The sequence below is a fragment of the Anolis sagrei genome, chromosome X (genome assembly GCF_037176765.1).
Source record: "Anolis sagrei isolate rAnoSag1 chromosome X, rAnoSag1.mat, whole genome shotgun sequence".
Lineage (NCBI taxonomy): Eukaryota > Metazoa > Chordata > Lepidosauria > Squamata > Dactyloidae > Anolis > Anolis sagrei.
In genome coordinates, this window is record NC_090034.1 from 90000815 (window position 1) to 90020691 (window position 19877).

Genomic DNA, 19877 nt, shown 5'->3' on the forward strand with positions numbered 1-19877 from the left:
AGCCCTCAGAGGCTCTGAGCCTAAGATGTAGAGAGGGAAGTCACAGTAAGAGCTACAGCACACTACAGCTACACCACACTGCACACCGCACTTTTATTATAATCCCACACCCCTCCGACACATCAGCACTTTTAACCCTGTACCCTACTTCGGCCGACTCAGTTTTTAATAATGTCTTGTCGTGTTCTATTGTCATTGTTTTTGCTTGACTGTTTTATTTGCTATGTATTGTATTGTTGTATTGTTTTTGGGCTTCGGCCTGCTGTAAGCCACATCGAATCCTTCGGGAGATGCTAGCGGGGTACAAATAAAGTTATAATAATAATAATAATAATAATAATACAGCGGTCAATACTCCCTTCTCTAAGTGTTTTACTTCTACACGTTTCCTGTCTCTATGCACCAAAGTTATCAAACTAATCTGTGACAAAGGGGATGCCACTGATCGATCCAGTCAGGATGCTGGAAGTCCTGTTTTGTTTTTTTCATATTAGGGGCGACTTGAGAAACTGCAAGTCACTTTTGGTGTGAGAGAATTGGCTGTCTGCAAGGATGTTGCCCAGGGGACGCCCGGACGTTTTGATGTTTGGCCATCTCTGTGGGAGACTTCTCTCATGTCCTCTCATGGGGAGCTGGAGCTGACAGAGGGAGCTCATCTGCTCTCTCCTCTGATTCGAACCTCCAACCTGTCGGTCTTCAGTCCTGCTGGCACAAGGGTTTAACCCATTGCGCCACAAGTGGCTCCCTGGTCTCAGTTGGAAACGTGGCCTGGAGAAGCTGTTGGACTCAAATTGGAGGACTGGTGAGCGAGGATGAAATTTTAAGGCATGCTGAACTTTTATTAAGAGAGGTTAGAATCTTGGACTCCAGGCTACGTTAAAATGTAACATTGAATGGCGAATGAATTTTATTTATACCCTGCCACTATCTCCCAAAGGGAACTTGGGGCGGTTTACAATGCACTCAATAATACAACCATATAACACAACAAGAACACAGCAAAATAACACAATAACAGTAAGATGCCCGCCCCCTCCCAGACCCCGTTAAAATACTCAACAAAACGCAGCAGTTGCTATAGATATAAAGAATACACTGTACTTAACATCAATCTCACAAAAGTGCTAGAGTGACACAAATTACTAGATCCTCAAGAGTACCAGCTAGAGTTCTAAACATGGTCAAAAGCCTGTTTAAAAAACCACGTTTTCAGATTTGTCCTGAAAACTTGAAGGGTAAGGGCCAACCTAATCTCTCTGGGGTTCATAGAAGGAGATGCGGTCTCGAACATAGGTTGGATCATATATAGGGCTTTATAGGTAATAACCTGCACTTTGAATTGGCCCTGGAAACTTGTTGGCACCCAATGGAGCATTAGACCGGATGTTTTAGAGGGGAAAGGATGCAGTGAAGAAGAAGGGCCTTAGTTCTTGCCTCCGCAACTCTTCCTTTCTCTTTGCTTCTGTTGTCTCCATCTCATTTATTTATTTAATTACTATTACTATATTTCCACCCCGTTCTAACTCACCCCAAAGGGGACTCAGAGCATCTTACAATTTTGGCAATCATTCAACAACAACAACAACAACAACTTTATTTGTATAACACCCTATCTCACTGAAGGGACCCAACGCGGTTTCCAACATATAAGACACATGTTCAATTGGCAGAAAGAAAACCATACAGACAATTACATCAAAATAAACACATTCAACAATATAACACAATCTAATTTATCGAACAAAATGACAACAACTAAAAGCACCATAAAATACCAAAATCCTGTTAAACACACTAAAAAAATATTAAAAACCCATTTCATTGTAGCTCCATCAGTAGAGTTTCAACAAACCAATGCCACATTGCAATACAAATATACAAATACAACACATTAAGCAATAAAATCAAATAAAACATATAAATACAATTAATATTCTGGAGCCATTCCACACCATTTGCTTGTGAGACAGAAACTTGACTATGCCACTCTTACTCTTTTTTTTTTTTTTTTGCCTCTTTGCCTCTGACTTGCCTCTGTCATCTCCTCCTCTGATGGGAAAACCACCAACTTCCTACTGTTTGTTTTCCTCACTTGTGAAGGAGAAGCATAATTTCACCATGATGTTGTGGGATCTTCGTAGCGAAACTAAAGTTCTCTCTTGCAAAATAGGTAAATGGGTTGGCAATCTTTCCGTCCATAGGAGAAAGAGATGACAAAGACAACCCAGAGGCAAAGAAAAAGGAAGAGCAGCAGAGGCAAGCACTGCGTCTTTCCGTCAGAAAAGGACTGCAACTCACTATCATGCTGAGGGGAGGTAGGGGAATGGAGGCTAATCTGCTTTGCTGCTGGCTCTCAGTGAAAAGCACCCTTCCATAAACCCAGAGTGATGTGTTAAAAGTCTATCTGCAGCCTGAAGGGTTTTGCCTGTTTAATTTCGGCTCCTTACTACTGCCAAGTTGTGCAAGCCTGCTATAGGAATTGTACAGAGAAATGGACCAAGACATCGAGTCTTGCTTTGATTTCTTTTGCAACTCTTTAGAGAAAGGAGGGGGTGATAAATGAGGTTGTCACTAACTTATAAATGTATTTGACATCAACAGGATTGCATCCCTAATGTTACAAGGAATCCGTTAGCAGAAAACCCATCTTGATCCAGTGAAGTCCCCATAAAATGCTGCCGTAGCCATACACGCCCCCCATCCCGCTCCATCCCTATCTTGCATTTCACAATTGCACACTCATACCTGGGTCTCTACCACTGCAGCAACCTTGGGACCCAATGGGTTGCTGATGGGGATGGTGTAGGAAATGACACGGCTTTGGTGGCACTTGTTGTCTCCAGTCCATGACGTCAGTGCCACATCTGGGAGCACAGAAGAGGAGATTATTAAGAGCAGAAATGGCTTGATTTCATTTGAACAGTAAACTTCAGCATGCGAAACAAATCAATATGCATTTCCATGCCAAGAACAAGCAGAAAAATATGAACACTGACAAAATGAACCAGCATACAGGAAATATTAGGATGGGGAAAACCCCTTCCAAAATTATAATATAGAACAGTGTTTCCCAACTTTCCTAATGCCGTGACCCCTTAATACAGTTCCTCATGTTGTGGTTTCCCCCAACCATACGTTTATTTTCGTCGCTACTTCATAAGCATGATTTTGCTACTGTTATGAATCATAACGTAAATATCTGATATTCAGGTTGTATTTTCATTCACTGGACCAAATTTGGCACAAATATCCAATACGCCCAAATTTGAATACTGGTGGGGTTGGGCGGAATTGATTTTATCATTTGGGAGTTGTAGTTGCTCATATTTATAGTTCACCTACAATCAAAGAGCATTCTGAACTACACCAAGAATTGAACCAAACTTGGCACATAGAATTCCCATGACCAACAGACAATACTGGAAGGGTTTGGTGGGCACTGAACTTCAATTTTGGAGTTGTAGTTCAACTACATCCAGAGAGCAATGTGAACTCAAATAATGACAGATCTGGACCAAACTTGGCATGAATATTCAATATGCCCAAAATGTGAACACTGGTGGACTTTGGGGAAAAAAATACCTTAACATTTGGGAGCTTTAGTTGCTGGGATTTATAGTTCTCCTTCAATCAAAGAGAATTCTGATCCCAACAATGCTAGAATTGGGCCAAACTTTCCACAAAGAACCCCCATGCCTTGGTCTCGCTGGAGCGAGCTTCCCTTCAGCCTCACATGCTCTCCCTCACCCGCATGTGCACACCACGCCGAGCATGCCTGCTCTCCCATCCCCACTTGGGGTCTCAGAAACAGCCCTCCCCTTGGCTGAGAGGTCAGCCGGCTAATCACAGAGGAGGCTTTTGGTAGGAGGATTTACCATCTGTTTCCAAAAAGGAAGAAAAGGGCAGGTGGAAAGATCTTCCACCTTCTCTTCCAAAGGGCTTCCTAAGATCATCAGAAATATATGTTTTCTGACGATCTCTGGCGACCTCTATGAAACCCCCTTGTGACCCACATAGGGGTCCCGACCCCCAGGTTGAGAAACACTGATACAGAAGAAGAAAATCATGTGGTACCACCTTGGTCTTTCTATTGCAAAAACAAATAATGTCCACATTTACATATAGTTACTGAAGCTATGAAAATATTTTAAAGCAACACAAAACTGCAAATCATGCAGTGCATAATTTTTCAAGCAGCCATCCTGGTATGCTTGACCTTAACTTAAATTTTTATTTCAGTTGGTTGCATTTATATCCCACCTTTCCACCAAGGTGTTCAAGATGGCATACAGAACTCCCCTCATCCCCATTTTATCCACACCACTCTGTGAGTTTGTTCAGGATGAAAAAGAGTGTCCTCCTAAGGCAGTGGTTCCCAAACCTTTTTTGACCAGGGACCACTCTCCAACATTAGTATCAAAAGGGTTATGTATCGGTTTTTGGTAGACTTGGGATCTCCCAAGAACTAGATTGACAGCCTAGGTCCAATACACTGGCTCTCCTTACCTGTGAATTTGCGCTGATCCAAAAAGCTGTGAATGAACTGAGAATCACTGAAGAGCATCTGCTGAAGCTTCTCTGCTCCAACGTGATAAACAGTGTTAATCAGCAGTCGGCCTGGAAGGTCCGAAAAGAAGGCATCCACCTCGGCTTGAGAAGGAGGAAAGGCAGATGATTGAGGTGCAGGCTCTCTAGATTCCAGTCCAAGATTTGGAACGGAGGTCCGCTTAATGGTTAGAGCAGGACTGGGGTGGCTCTCACCTTCATCCTGCGTGGAGGTGGAGGAATTGCTCATGTCCGTGGGGAGTTCCTCACTGGGAACGGGTTCCCCCTCCAGGGGGGACACTGGCGTCCCTCGTGATAAGTCATCCTGGGGGGGTTCTGTCACTGAGGTCACTGTGTGGCTGGACGAGGCATCCACTTGGCTGTCGGTGTTCTCTTCTGGGTCCTCTGCCAGCTTGAGGGAAATGCACAGTCAGCATTAAGTACGCATTCAAGCTGAAAGGATGGGAGAGAAGATCTGCCTCCCTGGCAAGTTTCGGCAATACTTTCTAAGCATTCCCTGGAGATTCGAGTGTTTAGAATGGCTAGTGGATATCTAATATTCAAACTCTGAAGAGCTACAGCCAATATCTAATAGTATTTTGACAGCAACCATATCGTAGAAGATTTGATAGACAACACGTAACAAATATTAGAAATTTAAATTATCTGGATCAAGGGCTCAGAAAATTGACTTTTTGGACTACAAAGCATTCTTTTGTCACAGTTCAAAAATGTAACTCTTTCTCCAAGCTTTGATCTACCTTTCCTTGACTTATCTCTCAGTTTCCTTTCATGCTATTGTCTAAATTGCAATTTCATCCTCTCTCTGGGAGCTTTCCAACTGCAACCTATGCTGGTCTTCATCCAATCTTGATCACTTCCTCCTTTCCTCTCCTCCTTAGATTTTAGAACTCAAGGAATTATTCTCAATCAATACAAGAAGCAGAAAGCACAATAACCCTGTTTCCAGTTTACTTATGCTGCACTTGTACTTATACTGCACCCGCTGTTTGTATTTCTGCTTTGGGGCCCATCCAGTACCTTTATCCCAGGAGCTCCCTGTTCAAAATGGAGGGTGGCCAAATGATGCCTCCAGTAAAAGAGGAGTAATTTGAGACAAAACAGGAAAACCCTTGTTAAACACTCCCTTGTTAAAGTGGCCTGGGAGAACCACAAAACAGCAAAAATGTCCCATATACCCTCAAATGCCCTTTATTTATTATTTATTACATTTATATCCCGTCCTTCTCACCTCAAAGGGAACTCAGAGTGGCTTACAAGTTATATGTACATACAATATATATTATTAGCATAGCACAAGAGTATTATATATTACTATATTGCACTATACCGCTATACTGCTATACTAGTAATATTACATGTAAAATAAAATATATAATTATTTTATTATTATATTGTATCATTATTAGTAGTAGTAGTAGTAGTATATAATACTAATAATAATACAATAAAACAATATAATTTAGGGTGTATAAGGACTTTATTTCTATATTTTGTGGTTCTCTCCCAGACCACTTGAGGCCCAGGAAAGGCTCTTTTTTAACAACAGAAAATGACCCAATGTTCAAAGGTTTGGAAACCAAGCCCTATGAGAAACAGCTGAAAGAGATTGATGTGCTTAGCTTGGAGAAAAGATAGCTGAGAGGGGACATGATAGCCATTTTAAAATATGTGAAAGGATGTTACATCGAGAAAACAGTAAGTTTTCTGTTTTAGACATTTACATGAATCTGTTAGCAACAACTTGCAATGTTACAGTAAACTCTGTAGAAGATGCTTCAGCTGTGCTTCATAAAAACTAGCCTTGCAAATGCTGATTCACTATGAGCAAATGTTTGATTTTTATATTTACTTTTAAATTCCTATATATCTGGGGTCACACAGAAATTTCTTGGGCCAAAAGGGGTCGCGAGTGGAAAAGTTTAAGAAGCCCTGGTCTAATGCACTAACTTCAAATCCCTTTTTCTGAACCCCACAGCTGTCCTCACCGAAGTGGTTCCATCGCTGCTGCTGGCCAGTGAATTGATGCTTGGGGCAGCATCCCTTTTGTCCAGCAAGGGGCTGCTGTCCAGACGGAGATCTGAGGTGCAACGGGAAGTCAAGTCAGTCAGGTCAATAACATCTCCAATCTCTTTCGGGCTTCTATTGGAAAACAAGAGGCAGAGCACAGATGACACATGACTAGATAAAGAGACAACATGAGAAGATACAACAATATATTATTACAGCAGCAAGACGACTACGTGCCCAAAAGTGGAAACATTTTGAGATTTTGTCCGTGGAAGATCAGATTATAAAAATGTTTGAAACTAGCAAAAATTGACAAATCAATTACAGTATATACTTGAGTATAAGCCGACCCAAATATAAGCCAAGGCACCTAACTCTACCACAAACAACCCTGGGAAAACGTATTGACTCAAGTATAAGCTGAGGGTGGGAAATGCAGCAGCTACTGGTAGATTTCAAACTAAAAATAGATACCAATAAAATTACATTAATTGAGGCATCAGTAGGTTTAATGTTTTTGAATATTTACATAGAACTGTATTCTAAGATAAAACTATCCAACTCTGAATAAACCATTATTCTGAACTTCTTCAATGTAAATGTGCTTATATATCTTTCCAATAATAATAAAGAGGGTAAAGTAATAAACGTAAGAACAACAACAATAGTGTAAAGTAATGGAAATGTAATAATAATAGTAATAACAGAGTAAAATAATACATATAATAATAACAATAACAATAATAGAGTAAAATAATAAATGTAATCACAATAAAAACAGAGTAAAATAAAAATGTAATAATAATAAATAGAGTAAAATAATACATGTAATAAAAAACAATAATGGAGTAAAATAAGGTAGATGTAATAATAATAATAATAATAATAATAATAATAATAAAGTAAAATAATAAATATAATAAAAATAATAATAACAGAGTAAAATAATACATAACTTTTACTTGAGTATAAGCTGAGGGGGTCTTTTTCAGCCTTAAAAAGGGCTGAAAAACTCGGCTTATACTCGAGAATATACGATATTTTATTAACAGACATCGTTAACAAGTTCTTATAAAAGTGCAGTTCTTATGGGAAAGAGAATAAAAGGTAATACATGACACATTTGGAGAATTAATGGTCTGTGTCATACATTGTAAGTAGAAGTACACAGTAGGCTTTTTATTTTTTGCATGTTAGGTGGAAGAATAGTTTTGTACTAAATGTAAGTCAATGATAAGAAATGTCTAAGTAAAGCCTGTGAGGGATTAGGATGCTTATGGGGTCATGAGCACTCACCCTAAGCCATTGATCTCATCAACAGGAGAGACGTAATCATCATCCTCACTGGTGAGGCCCAGTTCAGATCCATAGCATTGGTGGACAATGTGCCAAAGCTCTCGGGGGGACAGGGTCTGAAGGAAGAACATGGAGTTAGGACGAAAAAGCCAAGGTGGTGTACAGGATTTGAAGAGCTTAAATAATCAATGCAAAATCACAGTCCTGACAATACTGCACAGAGACATACATCCCTATCTAGACAACAGTTTTCAACACCAAACTTCTATTTCAGACTATAGATTTGCACACACACACACACACTTCAGAGTCGGACCCTCACTGAATAAACCTGAAACATGACTTAGGTGCCATATCCTTGCTTTATCCATCCATTCCTACCTTCTCCAGGAGCGCGTTCTGCCAAAGGCGAAAGATTAGCATGAAACAACGGTCACGGGCCCCAAAGGATGTGAAGAAATGCTGGGAAAGGCAAGAGAGAAAAGAGCGTGAAATAGAATCCAAAACAGATATTATAATGGGGATTACCAGCTTCCGTCTTCGATCAACAATAGCTGTGTAAAGGTACAGAAAAGGGGAACAATAATACAAAGATGAGAATGAACACTATTTCTAAAAATCCTGGGTTTTTTTTAAAGAAATCTGATTATTATTTTCTCTCTCTCAGATAATTTCATATGTGTTCTAGATATAATACCTTATTTATTACTTTTTATTCCTTGAATATTCACAAATAATTACGAAAAAATGAATGAAAATAAAACGGTTTTTAGAAAAGGCTTCTCGTTTTGAGGCATGTGTCTAAAAATGCATAGAGAATCAAGAGGATAATTTATTTATTATTTTATTTACATTTATATACCGCCCCTCTCAGCCCAAGGGTGACTCGACCATTCGATGCCGGTGCAGTTACAACAAATTAAAACATTGATAAATACTTTAAAATACTAACAGCAATATAAAAACATAAAAATCATACACAGCGTTTAAAAACATTGTCAAAGCATCTCCATCTCAAATCATTGTCCAGTTGTGTCGTCAATTGTCCATAATATCATATATCAATGTCATATTTGGGAAGGCCTGTTCAAAAAGCCAGGTTTTTACCATTCTTCAAAAGGACAGGAGGGAGGGGGCCGATCTTATCTCTCTAGGCAGGGTGTTCCACAGCTGAGGGGCCACCACTGAGAAGGTCCTCTTTCTCGTCCCTGCCAAATGCATCTGTGAGGAAGACGGGAGCGAGAGCAGGGCCACCCCAGAAGATCTTGGCATTTTGGATGGTTCATAAGGAGACATACGTTTGGATAGGTCGAAAATGGGAAGAATTATGCTAATTGGGGGATGGGGAAGCATCACAGAATTGGAAGAGACCTTATGGGCCATCCAGTCCAACCCCCTGCTAAGAAGCAGGAAAATCGCATTCAAATCACCCCTGACAGATGGCCATCCAGCCTCTGTTTAAAGGCCTCCAAAGAAGGAGCCTCCACCACATTCTGGGGCAAGGCGTTCCACTGCTGAACAGCTCTCACATTTTGGAAGTTCTTCCTCATGTTCAGATGGAATCTCTTTTCTTGTAGTTTGAAGCCATTGTTCCGCGTCCTAGTCTCCAGGGAAGCAGAAAACAAGCTTGCTTTCTCCTCCCTATGATTTTCACTCCAGCTTGTTAACATCTCTCTTAAATTACGGTGCCCAGAATTGGACACTGTGATTCCAGGTGTGGTCTTATCAAGGCAGAATAGAGGGGTAGCATGACTTCCCTGGATCTAGACACTATATTCTTATTTATGCAGCCCAATATCCCACTGGCTTTTTCAGCTACCACATCACATTATTGGCTCATGTTTAACTTGTTGCCCATAAGGAGTCCAAGATGATCTCATCAACAGGAGAGACGTAACCATCATCCTCATTGGTGAGGCCCAGTTCAGATCCATAGTATTGGTGGACAATGATAAGAAATAAAAAAAATAAGAAAGGTTTCCAAAGGCATTACAGTATGACTTTAGTGCCCTGCCTATTGAATTAACATGCGACACTGGGAAGAAGGAGTAGCTGAGTAATGGGAACCCTTTTATCTCAGCCCACCTTTAAGACCAGCAAGACCTAATTATAAAGTGCTATGGCTACATCCCAGTAACTGTACATCAACAGATGCCAACAAAGCAGGCAATCCTGGTATCTACAAAAAGCATGCAGAAAAGTGACAGAAGGGAGCGGGATCTGTCAACAGTTCTTGAATCACTCTCACAGCAAGTACATTGGTTGATTAAGTACTCTTAAGGGTTATATTATTCCACATAAACAAATTCCAAGTATGAGCTGGGTTTCTCAGCCCTTTTTTAGGCTGAAAAAAGCCCCCCTCAGCTTATACTCGAGTCAAAGCTATTTATTATTTTACTCTATTATTATTATTATTATTATTATTATTATTATTATTACATTTATTATTTTACTGTATTTATTATTAGTATTATTACATTTACATTATTTTTCTCTATTATTGTTATTATTACATTTATTATTTTACTCTATTATTGGAATCATAGAATCACAGAGTTGGAAGAGACCTCATGGGCCATCCAGTCCAATCCCCTGTCAAGAAGCAGGAATATTGCATTCAAAGCACCCCTGACAGATGGCCATCCAGCCTCTGTTTAAAAACCTCCAAAGAAGGAGCCTCCACCACACACCGGGGCAGAGAGTTCCACTGCTGAATGGCTCTCACAGTCAGGAAGTTCTTCCTCGTGTTCAGATGGAATCTCCTTTCTTGTAGTTTGAAGCCATTGTTCCGCGTCCGAGTCTAAGCTTACTCCCCCCTCCCTGTGACTTCTTCTATTATTGTTAATATTACAGTTACATTATTTTACTCTATTATTACTATTATTACATTTATTTTTTACTGTTATTATTATTGCATTTATTATTTTACTCTATCATTACTGTTATTATTACATTTCCATTATTTGACTCTATTATTATTTTTATTACATTTATTTACTCTATTATTACTGGAAGGATACGTAAGCACATTTGCATTGAAGAAGGTTAGAATAATGGTTTAATCTTAAATTACAGTTTATGTAAATATTCAAAACATTAAACCTACTGATGCCTCAATTAACATAATTTTATTGGTATCTATTTTTATTTTGAAATTTACCAGTAACTACTGCATTTCTCATCCTCGGTTTATACTCAAGTCAATACATTTTCCCAGTTTTTGCGGTAAAATTAGGTGCTTCGGCTTATATTCAGGTCAGCTTATACTTGAGTATATACAGTATGTGCCCTTAGGGGACAGGTCATGCTCTGTTCCCCCCTGGCTCCATGTGCTTCCTCTTTATGGGATATTGCACCTCTGGCTGGGTCAGCAGATCGGACTCAGCCCAGTAGAGATTAGACACACCCTCTGCAGAGATAAATCTCTGACCCGAAAGAACGTCAGCTGAGGAACAGGCTGAAGCAAAGAAATCAGGAAAAGTAGGAATGGAGCGGGTTAGAAGTCAGTAACCTTGGTACGGGGCAAAGCTCATATTCATCTCTGTTATTATCTGTGAATCTCTTTGGCAGTTAACAGAACATTTAGTCTTGCACACTGTGTCCCTGTGCTTCAATGTTTGCTGTAAGCACAGTAGAGGGTATGGGGATGCAATTGGGAACAGATCTGTGGAGATGATCTGACTTGTGAGGCTCCCTGACCTGAGGAAGGAGGAGAGGAAAGGCATTTTGCTGGCTGCTCCCTCTGCTCCATTCACTGTGTTCTTCCTCGCCCAATTTAACATAAGCAGCCATGCACAGCTATGTAATGATCAATGTCCATTAGTCATATTGGAAAGAATACTGTAATCGCTGCAGTCCAGAGCCAGACAGTATAATGACATGAAGGAGACAGAGCAGGATATCAGACAGGAGAAAAATTTTGGTTTTAAAGGCAGGGGTCATAACTTTGTAGTACAGCATTGGCTTTGCATACACAGGGATACTGGCTCCTTACTTGGCAACAAACTCCACCCCACCCCATCCAATTTCTTTCTAAAAAAAAGCTGCATTTCCAGGAGCATGATTCAGTTTGAAAACAAGATCAATGCTCCATGTGAGACTTGTTTGAAAGAGGAACTGCACTGGGAAGGTACTGTAGGCAATAAAAAAGATAGAAATGGAGGGGAGCTCATGTGACCCTTCCCTGAGTACTGTACTGCCACTGTATTGAGTATCAATATATGTAGCATAGGGACCACCTGGTGGCGCAGCGGGTTAAACTGCTGAGCTGCTGAACTTGCTGACCAAAAGGTTAGCAGTCCAAATCCGGGGAGCGGGATGAGCTCCCGTTGTTAGGCCCAGCTTCTGCCAACCTAGCAGTTTGAAGACATGCAAATGTGAGTAGATCAATAGGTATTGCTTCTGCGGGATGGTAGCAGCTCTCCATGCAGTCATGCTGGCCACATGACCTTGGAGGTGTCTACGGACAATGCTGGCTCTTCAAGTTAGAAATGGAGATGAGCACCACTTCCCGGAGTTGGACATGACTAGACTTAATGTCAGGGGGAAACTTTACCTTTACCGTACATGTAGGATATAAGGTGTAAATAACTACACAAATGCACCTGTGTTTGTGGTTCCCAGATATTTAGCAAACTGGTAAGTTTGCAGACCCACGCCATTAGCAAAACTAAGAAATTTATGTAGTTTATGATGAGCCACAGCACAATCTTTCCAAATGGCTCATATGGGAGAGGAAAAAGAGAAAGAATGAAAAGAATACAATGCAGTAAATACACTGCAGAACAGTTCTTTAAAATTCTTCAAAAGTGCTTGGGAAATTCTAGGACTTGTCATCCAGAAAGGAATGGTTTTCAACTAGACCCCCTTCAGCTCAAAACACCATAATCAACTGTGAGATATAATGGGAAGTGTCATATGATATATATAGGAAGGCTAAGATATGGCATGTGTGGGCAGAAAAATATAAGAAATGCAGTGAATTCAGAACTGTTTTATATTCAGGCATATGTAAAACAGTTACGGGTAGAATGTTTAGAGGTAAAATCCAAACATACAATAAGCAAGGGGCCCCCTGGTGGTGCAGCGGGTAAACCGCTGAGCTGCTAAACTTGTTGACTGAAAGGTTGGTGGTACGAATCCGGGGAGCAGGGTGAGCTCCCGCTGTTAGCCACAGCTTCTGACAACCTAGCAGTTCGGAAACATGCAAATGTCAGTAGATCAATAGGTACCACTCCAGCGGGAAGGTAATGGCACTCCATGCAGTCATGCTGACCACATGACCTTGTAGGTGTCTATGGACAATACCGGCTCCTTGGCTTAGAAATAGAGCTGAACACCACCCTCAAGAGTTGGACACAACTAGACTTAATGTCAAGGGGAAACCTTTACCTTTACAATAAGCAAGCCAAATCTATAACTTGGTCACAGGAAGAATTTGAAACTACTAAAGGCGCCCACAGGGTATGCCTACAACCTCACCTTTTCAGTCTCTGTGCAAATCTGGATTGCGTTGGGGATCAGCTTGGCTGTCTTCTCTTTCTTTAAGCATGTCACCTCTTTGAGCTGAATGGAGATCTATTGCGGGAAGATAGCACAGAGGTCAGTGACTGGCTACAAGGGGGAAAGGTTTTTCCCCCCAGATTTCTGCCCTTTGTTAAGACACTCACTGTGGTTTCCCATCGGAAGATGTTGCTATAAAAGCAGATCCAGTTCTCTGACAGATAGAGTCGCCCTTGAAGCAAGATGTCACGCTGCAACGCACAGGAGTAATCTGAGAAGAGGACACATGTCAGAGGCTGAGAGCAAGGAAGAGCCAGTGATGGATGCAGGCTGAGTTGCACGTTAAGGGAGAGATGGACTGTAAGAGGATTGTATCAGGACCGGGCCTCTAGTTGTGAGAGTTATATGCAATAGTTGCCAAGTGCTGGGTAACGTTGTGACTGTCTACTTTTTCATTATTTATATTCATCAAAAGCAGCATCAATACTAGTATCAACAGCAAAGCTACTACTATAATTAACATTTTAATGCATATACTAAAAATATAGAAGAGCATCCAAAAACAAACAGGATACAGAAGTTGAGCATCACCTCATTAGCGAGCAAAGCATGAAGTGCCGCATGATGTGGCTGTAAAGAATCCAGAGCTTAGGAGGCAAACATGCAAAATTCAATCTTTTAAAAATCACAAAAGGTTTGTTTACAATAATAAGAAATAACTGAATTTCTTAATAATCCAGAACTGCGTCCGAGCTTGTCTAATTCTCTTTTAAGATTTCAAAGAGAAGGAAAAAACAGCAATCACTACATCTCTTTGACACACACGCAGAGAGAGATCTCAAAGCACACAGCACATACTCAGATTTAAAAAGGCTTGCCATAGAAAAGTATCCCATTCTACACAACCAATCAGAATGAGAGCCGAAACAGAGAGGTGAGAAGAAATACATAAATTCCCAACTGTCATACAGGAGACATGGGGGAAGGGAAACCTCCAGACTATTCTAATACTAACTTCTTGTTGTGGACTTGAGACTCAGGCAGTGTGGGGTTGAATTCCAACATATGCTGCCTGATTTCAAGGTGGTGTTTGTTATTTGCCATCAAATCCACTTCGATTTATGAGAAGCTAATGAATTCAGAGACTTCCAAGTCACTAACAATCTTGCTCAGATTTTGCAGATTTAGAGCTCTGGCTTTCTTGACTGAGTCTATCCACCTGGAATGTGGTCTTCCTCTTTTGCTACCTTACCAAACATTATGATCTTTTCTAGGTCCCTAGTTCATTTGGGAAAAACACTGGGATAGAAGCTGCATCAGACTCCCAACTCAAACAAAATTTGATTATTTGGGGCAAAGGTCTTTAAACTGACATAGAGCCAACATTAGCTTTTTGTTAATGTTGATTCTATGTCAGTTTAAAGGTCCTTTAGAGACTTTGTACCAAGCAACTTAAATCCTGGCTATGGGATCAAGCATTTGCAGAATAGACTGATTTTACTGGTGAAGATAAATTTTTATTGACCGCAATTCGGAGAGATTTGGATGACAATTCTAACCTGGTGAACTGTCTAAATGTATATTTATGACTATTTTAATTACTTTTATGTATTTGGCTGTATTTATTATGTGTTTTATATTGTGTCGGCATTGAATTGTTGTCTGTTGGAAGCCGCCCTGAGCCCCTTCTCGGAGGTCAAGAAGGATGGGGGATAAATAATAAATACTACTATACAACATTTATCCAGGTGTTCTTTCCATGAGAAAGCTTCTGTATTTTTTATAGCTACTAGTATTATGCATTTGTATAGAATCTCAATGTGTTTCTGTTTGTTTCACTTGTAAGGCCCTGTTTTAGTTTCCAAGCACCTCTCCCGAAAATGGGTACACTTCCCACTTCCAAATGAGCTTTTTTGTCCAAGGTCAAAAAAAATGAATAGTTTCCACCCATTGACGACAATGGGTGGGCATCCCACACTCCCCTTCCTCTCAGTTTTAGGGTTAGCACCCAGCAATTGGTGGCAGACCCTGGTAGGTGTTGGCGCTTTGAGCCTGCTCACCACACATGCATTCTCCTTGGAAAGACAGTGCATGTGTGGCGAGCAGGCCCAAATCGCCCGCACCAGCCAAGGCCTACAACCGAGTGCCGAAAATCAGCCAAATGAACCGTTAATGTTCCCACTTTGCTTTGGTTTCACTGATATTTCCAAACCAGAGAAGGGTGTACTGTTTCATGCCTTCCGAATGAACAAAATGATACAAAAACACAAATTAAACGGATGAATCGGTAACCGGGCCCATGACTAATGGCTTCAGTACCCTCCCAATGCAATTTCTCTTTACAACAATATTCATCCAGGTGTTCTTCGCATATGAGAAAACCTGTGGGCCTCCAGCTATTAGTATACACTATCCCAGAATTTTCCAAGCCAGTTATCCATACTAATATGGCTATACTACTATACACCATCCCAGAAACGTGTATATATTGGGATCTTACAACTGTATGTTTGAGAGCAGTTGCTCCTTTATAATTTACTTTATATGACTGTATTACATGTATTATGTTTGAGAGAAGTTGCTCCTTTTCATTTCACTCTATGTGAATACATTGAATCACACTGAAGTATACACTGAATATTATATGCTTTATGCTCCCTGGGTATTTTTTCCTGATATAGATTAATTTGTATATTTTGGCCTCCAGCTATTGTCATAGCCAGTCTGGCCAGTGGTGAGCCATGATGGGAGTTGTAGTTCAACATGCAGGCCCACAGGTTTCTAAGCCATGTCCTAAAATAACTGTATCAACCTGCCTGGCTACTCTATCACCTAACAGTCTCCTTCTTACTATACTCCCATCATATGAGAGAGTGTTTTGTTTTTGTTTTTGTAGGCAAATACAGAATTGTGTCTTTGGTGCCTGGAAATGAGAAACCAGCAGGATGCTTTTGTAAAAACCAGCAGATATTTCAGCGGATCTTCCAGAACGTATGACTCATTCAGTCTATTGTTTGATCTATACCTATAAATACATTTTTAAAGTCCTCACCACACGAATCCACTTTCTTTTGGCAACTCACCTGAAAGGTGTTTCATACACCCATTCAACCACAGTAATCAAATCCATCCATCTGGTCCAGCCAAAGCCATGGCTCAATGCTTCTTGTTTTCTGAAGCAGAGCATCAAACAGCAATCCCCCAGCCCAAAAAGTTTTAAAGTGTGTGGCACCCATATCCAACCAAGATCCCACAAACATATTTTCTCATATAGTACACAGAATTTAATAACCAGTTAAATAACTGACAATTTTCGGCACTTTTATATCTCAAACTTCACCATGTCTAATAGTAGAGCAGGGTCTGAACCCAGCTTCCCCATTCTCTTACCTACAAGGAGCCGTTCAGCTTCAGGCAGACCCTTGAAGATCCTGCGGAAATCCTCATTGCGTTGCTTGTAGGTAGGGCTCAACATCTGTCAACAAAAACCAAGCTCTTCTAGATGGGAGCTGCTTTCTTTAGTGTCTCACCCTCACATTGCCACAATAATTACTGCCCCAAACCCATTCCCAATGCAATGTTTGCGCACTTCCACTACCATTCGGGGCACTGGGAGCTATGGGACGGGTGGGGGAGGAAACAGTTATTGTGTGTTTGGGACATCTTAAGGTGTGAGGCAGAGTATAGAAAATTAGGTTTTGACTTGAAGCTCCCATTTTTGGAAGTTGCCATCCAAAGAAGCAACTAAACTATAACCAAATAATCCGGCAAAAAACCCAGAATTTTTCAGAAATATTTTTTGTTGTTGTGTGCCTTCAAGTTGTTTCTGACCAATAGTGAATATCAAGTGAACTTATCACAGGATTTTCTTGGGCAGATGTGTTCAGAAGAGGTTTGCCATTGCCTTACATGATCATCATCAACATCAACATCAATGTCAAAATCAACATTGTTATTATTACCAGCAGCATCAACATGAACCACTACTTTCGCCTTACAAAAACCCTATGTGGGTTATTCTGAGGCTGGATCTACACACCCATATAATCCAGATTATCAAAGCAGATAATCCAGATTATCAGTTTTGACATGGATTATATAAGTCTACGTTGTCATATAATCTAATTCAAAGCAGATAATCAAGGTTGTATATGGCAGTGTAAATAGGGACTCAGAGAACAAGCCCAATGTGTCCAGAGTGGCATGTTGAACTTGTGTTTTTCCATACCTAATACTGTATATTGTCTCTACTACAGATAGGCAGAGGGAGTTTGTGTACCAAGATTAAAGCAAGGAAAGAGGTCAAGGATACTTCTAGATCCCTGGTTCCCAACATGGAGCACATGCATCACATGAGGGCAATTTTATTTTTAAGGGGCGTAATTCGAAAATTATTAACAGTGATTTTTTTTCATTACTTATGGTTCTAGGGGCCTTATGTATTGTATATAAATATGGAGCTCCCCCCCCCCCCGGGTGACGCAGTAGGTTAAACCGCTGTGCTGAACTTGCTGACCAAAAGGTTGGTGGTTTGAATCCAGGGAGCAGGGTCTGCAGAAGCTGTTAGCCCCAGCTTCTGCCAACCTAGACATGCAAATGTGAGGACATCAATAGGTACCACCTCTGTGGGAAGGGAACAGCGCTCCATGCAGTCATGCTGGCCACATGGCCTAGGTGGTGTCTACGGACATCGGAAACAAACAAAATGATTACTACCTTAGAAAGTCTGACTTGGCCATGGTGGTCCATACTCTGGTTACATCCTGCATAGACTACTGCAACGTGCTCTACGTGGGGTTGCCTTTGAAGACTATTCGGAAGCGTCAAATGGTCCCACAGGCGGCGGCCAGGTTACTAACAGGAGTGGCGCTCAGAGAGCACACAACTCCTTTGTTGTGCCACTCCACTGGATGCCAATTTGCTACCGGGCACAATTCAAACTGCTGGCTTTAGCCTATAAAGCCCTAAACAGTTCCGGCCCTGCTTACCTGTCCGAACGTATCTCTTCCTATGAACCTTCTAGGAGCTTAAGATCGTCTGGGGAGGCCCTGCTCTCGATCCTGCCCACATCACAAACGCGATTGCCAGGGACAAAGGACAGGGCCTTCTCAGTGGTGGCCCCCCAGCTATAGAACTCCTCCCCAGGGATATTAGATCAGCCCCCTCCCTCCTGACTTTCTGAAAGATGGTGAAAACTTGGCTCTTTGAGCAAGCTTTTGAGAATAAAGTAGAATAGATAACATGAAACTATAAATGATGACCTCGGATTGGCTAGATGATGTTACTGGAAATCAATTTTAACAGGATGACACTGGAGATTACATGTTTTATTGTCTTTTATATACGTTTTTATATTGTTATGTTGATTGTTTTTAATTGCTCTTTTGTGAATGTATGGCATGGAATTGTGCCAGTCTGTAACCTGCCTTGAGTCGACATATGGCTGAGAAAGGCAGGCTATAAATATCGCAAATAAATAAATACTAAGAAAGTTAAGAAAAATCCAGAAAAGTGCTTTTTAGGAATATTTAGAGAGAATTAGCAAAGGAGAAGAGGACATTTATCAATATAGTTTTGTTGCAGCTAGACTGACAATAGCAAAATCATGAAAAGGTGAAAAAAGAACTCTCTCAAGAGGATTTGAGGGGAAAGTAATTAGAATATATTCAAATAGCCAAGCTATCTAATGGTGTTCGGAGAGGAAATAATGAAGAGTTTGTTAAAAATGGAGACATGGAAAAGAAGACAAATGTGGACTCTAAAACAGCTTCAAGGAGAATTTACTAAAGTGGATATAAGGGGAGATTTCATTAGATATGGGACTCATAGTGAGCAGTGTCGGGAGTCATGGGTGGGTTCACGGGTGGGGGGGGGCAGGAGGGGAAAGATTTGATAGAATATTACAATGAATCTGTTTTGGGGAATGACATACCTGTATTCGATGTATTAGAATACCTCTAAATAATAATAATAATAAATACACTGTAGAACTGATGCAGCTTGACCCCACTTGAACTGCCTTGGCTCAAGGATATAGAATCTCAGGATTTGTAGTTTTACAAGGCCTCGAGCCTTCTTTCCCAAATAATGCTGGTGTCCCACCAAAATACAAATCTCGGGATTCCACAGCGGAGAGCCATGACAGTTCAAGTGGGGTTAAACTGCATTCATTCTATCGGAATAGATGTGCCCTTGTTCCACAGATGACTCAGAAGTTGGTAGGCTCTCTATTCTTGAGGATTCATTCCATAACCCCAAGGGCATTAATTCTACAATGATGCACTCCGAGACACACTGAATCTGTATCGGCTTGATATTAATACTGAAATGCAGTAATTAAAAGCAAATTAAGGCTGGATCTACACTGCTATATAGTCCAGATTATGCTATGCTACGCTATGTTATGCTATGATACTTCATTTTGTTGATGGGAAGCTTCTACTGGGCAAATAGCAAGTTATTTAACCTCAGCAGACTGAAAGCCAAAAACAAGGTCATAAAAC

The 19877-nt window shown here is 40.7% G+C and overlaps 1 protein-coding gene across 2 annotated transcripts in view; it reads right to left on the bottom strand.

Annotated features, from left to right (window-relative positions):
- Positions 1–19877, bottom strand: part of LOC132780230 (protein Aster-A) — a 97519-nt gene that overhangs the window by 21858 nt on the left and 55784 nt on the right. For both annotated transcript variants that reach the window (XM_067460683.1, XM_067460684.1), the window contains exons 5-12: positions 16765–16849; positions 13542–13645; positions 13354–13449; positions 8254–8334; positions 7873–7988; positions 6555–6708; positions 4507–4957; positions 2746–2864 (exon numbers count right to left, since the gene is read on the bottom strand). In XM_067460683.1, the coding sequence (XP_067316784.1) occupies positions 2746–2864; positions 4507–4957; positions 6555–6708; positions 7873–7988; positions 8254–8334; positions 13354–13449; positions 13542–13645; positions 16765–16849 (1206 nt within the window). The remainder of the gene's footprint in view (positions 1–2745; positions 2865–4506; positions 4958–6554; positions 6709–7872; positions 7989–8253; positions 8335–13353; positions 13450–13541; positions 13646–16764; positions 16850–19877) is intronic.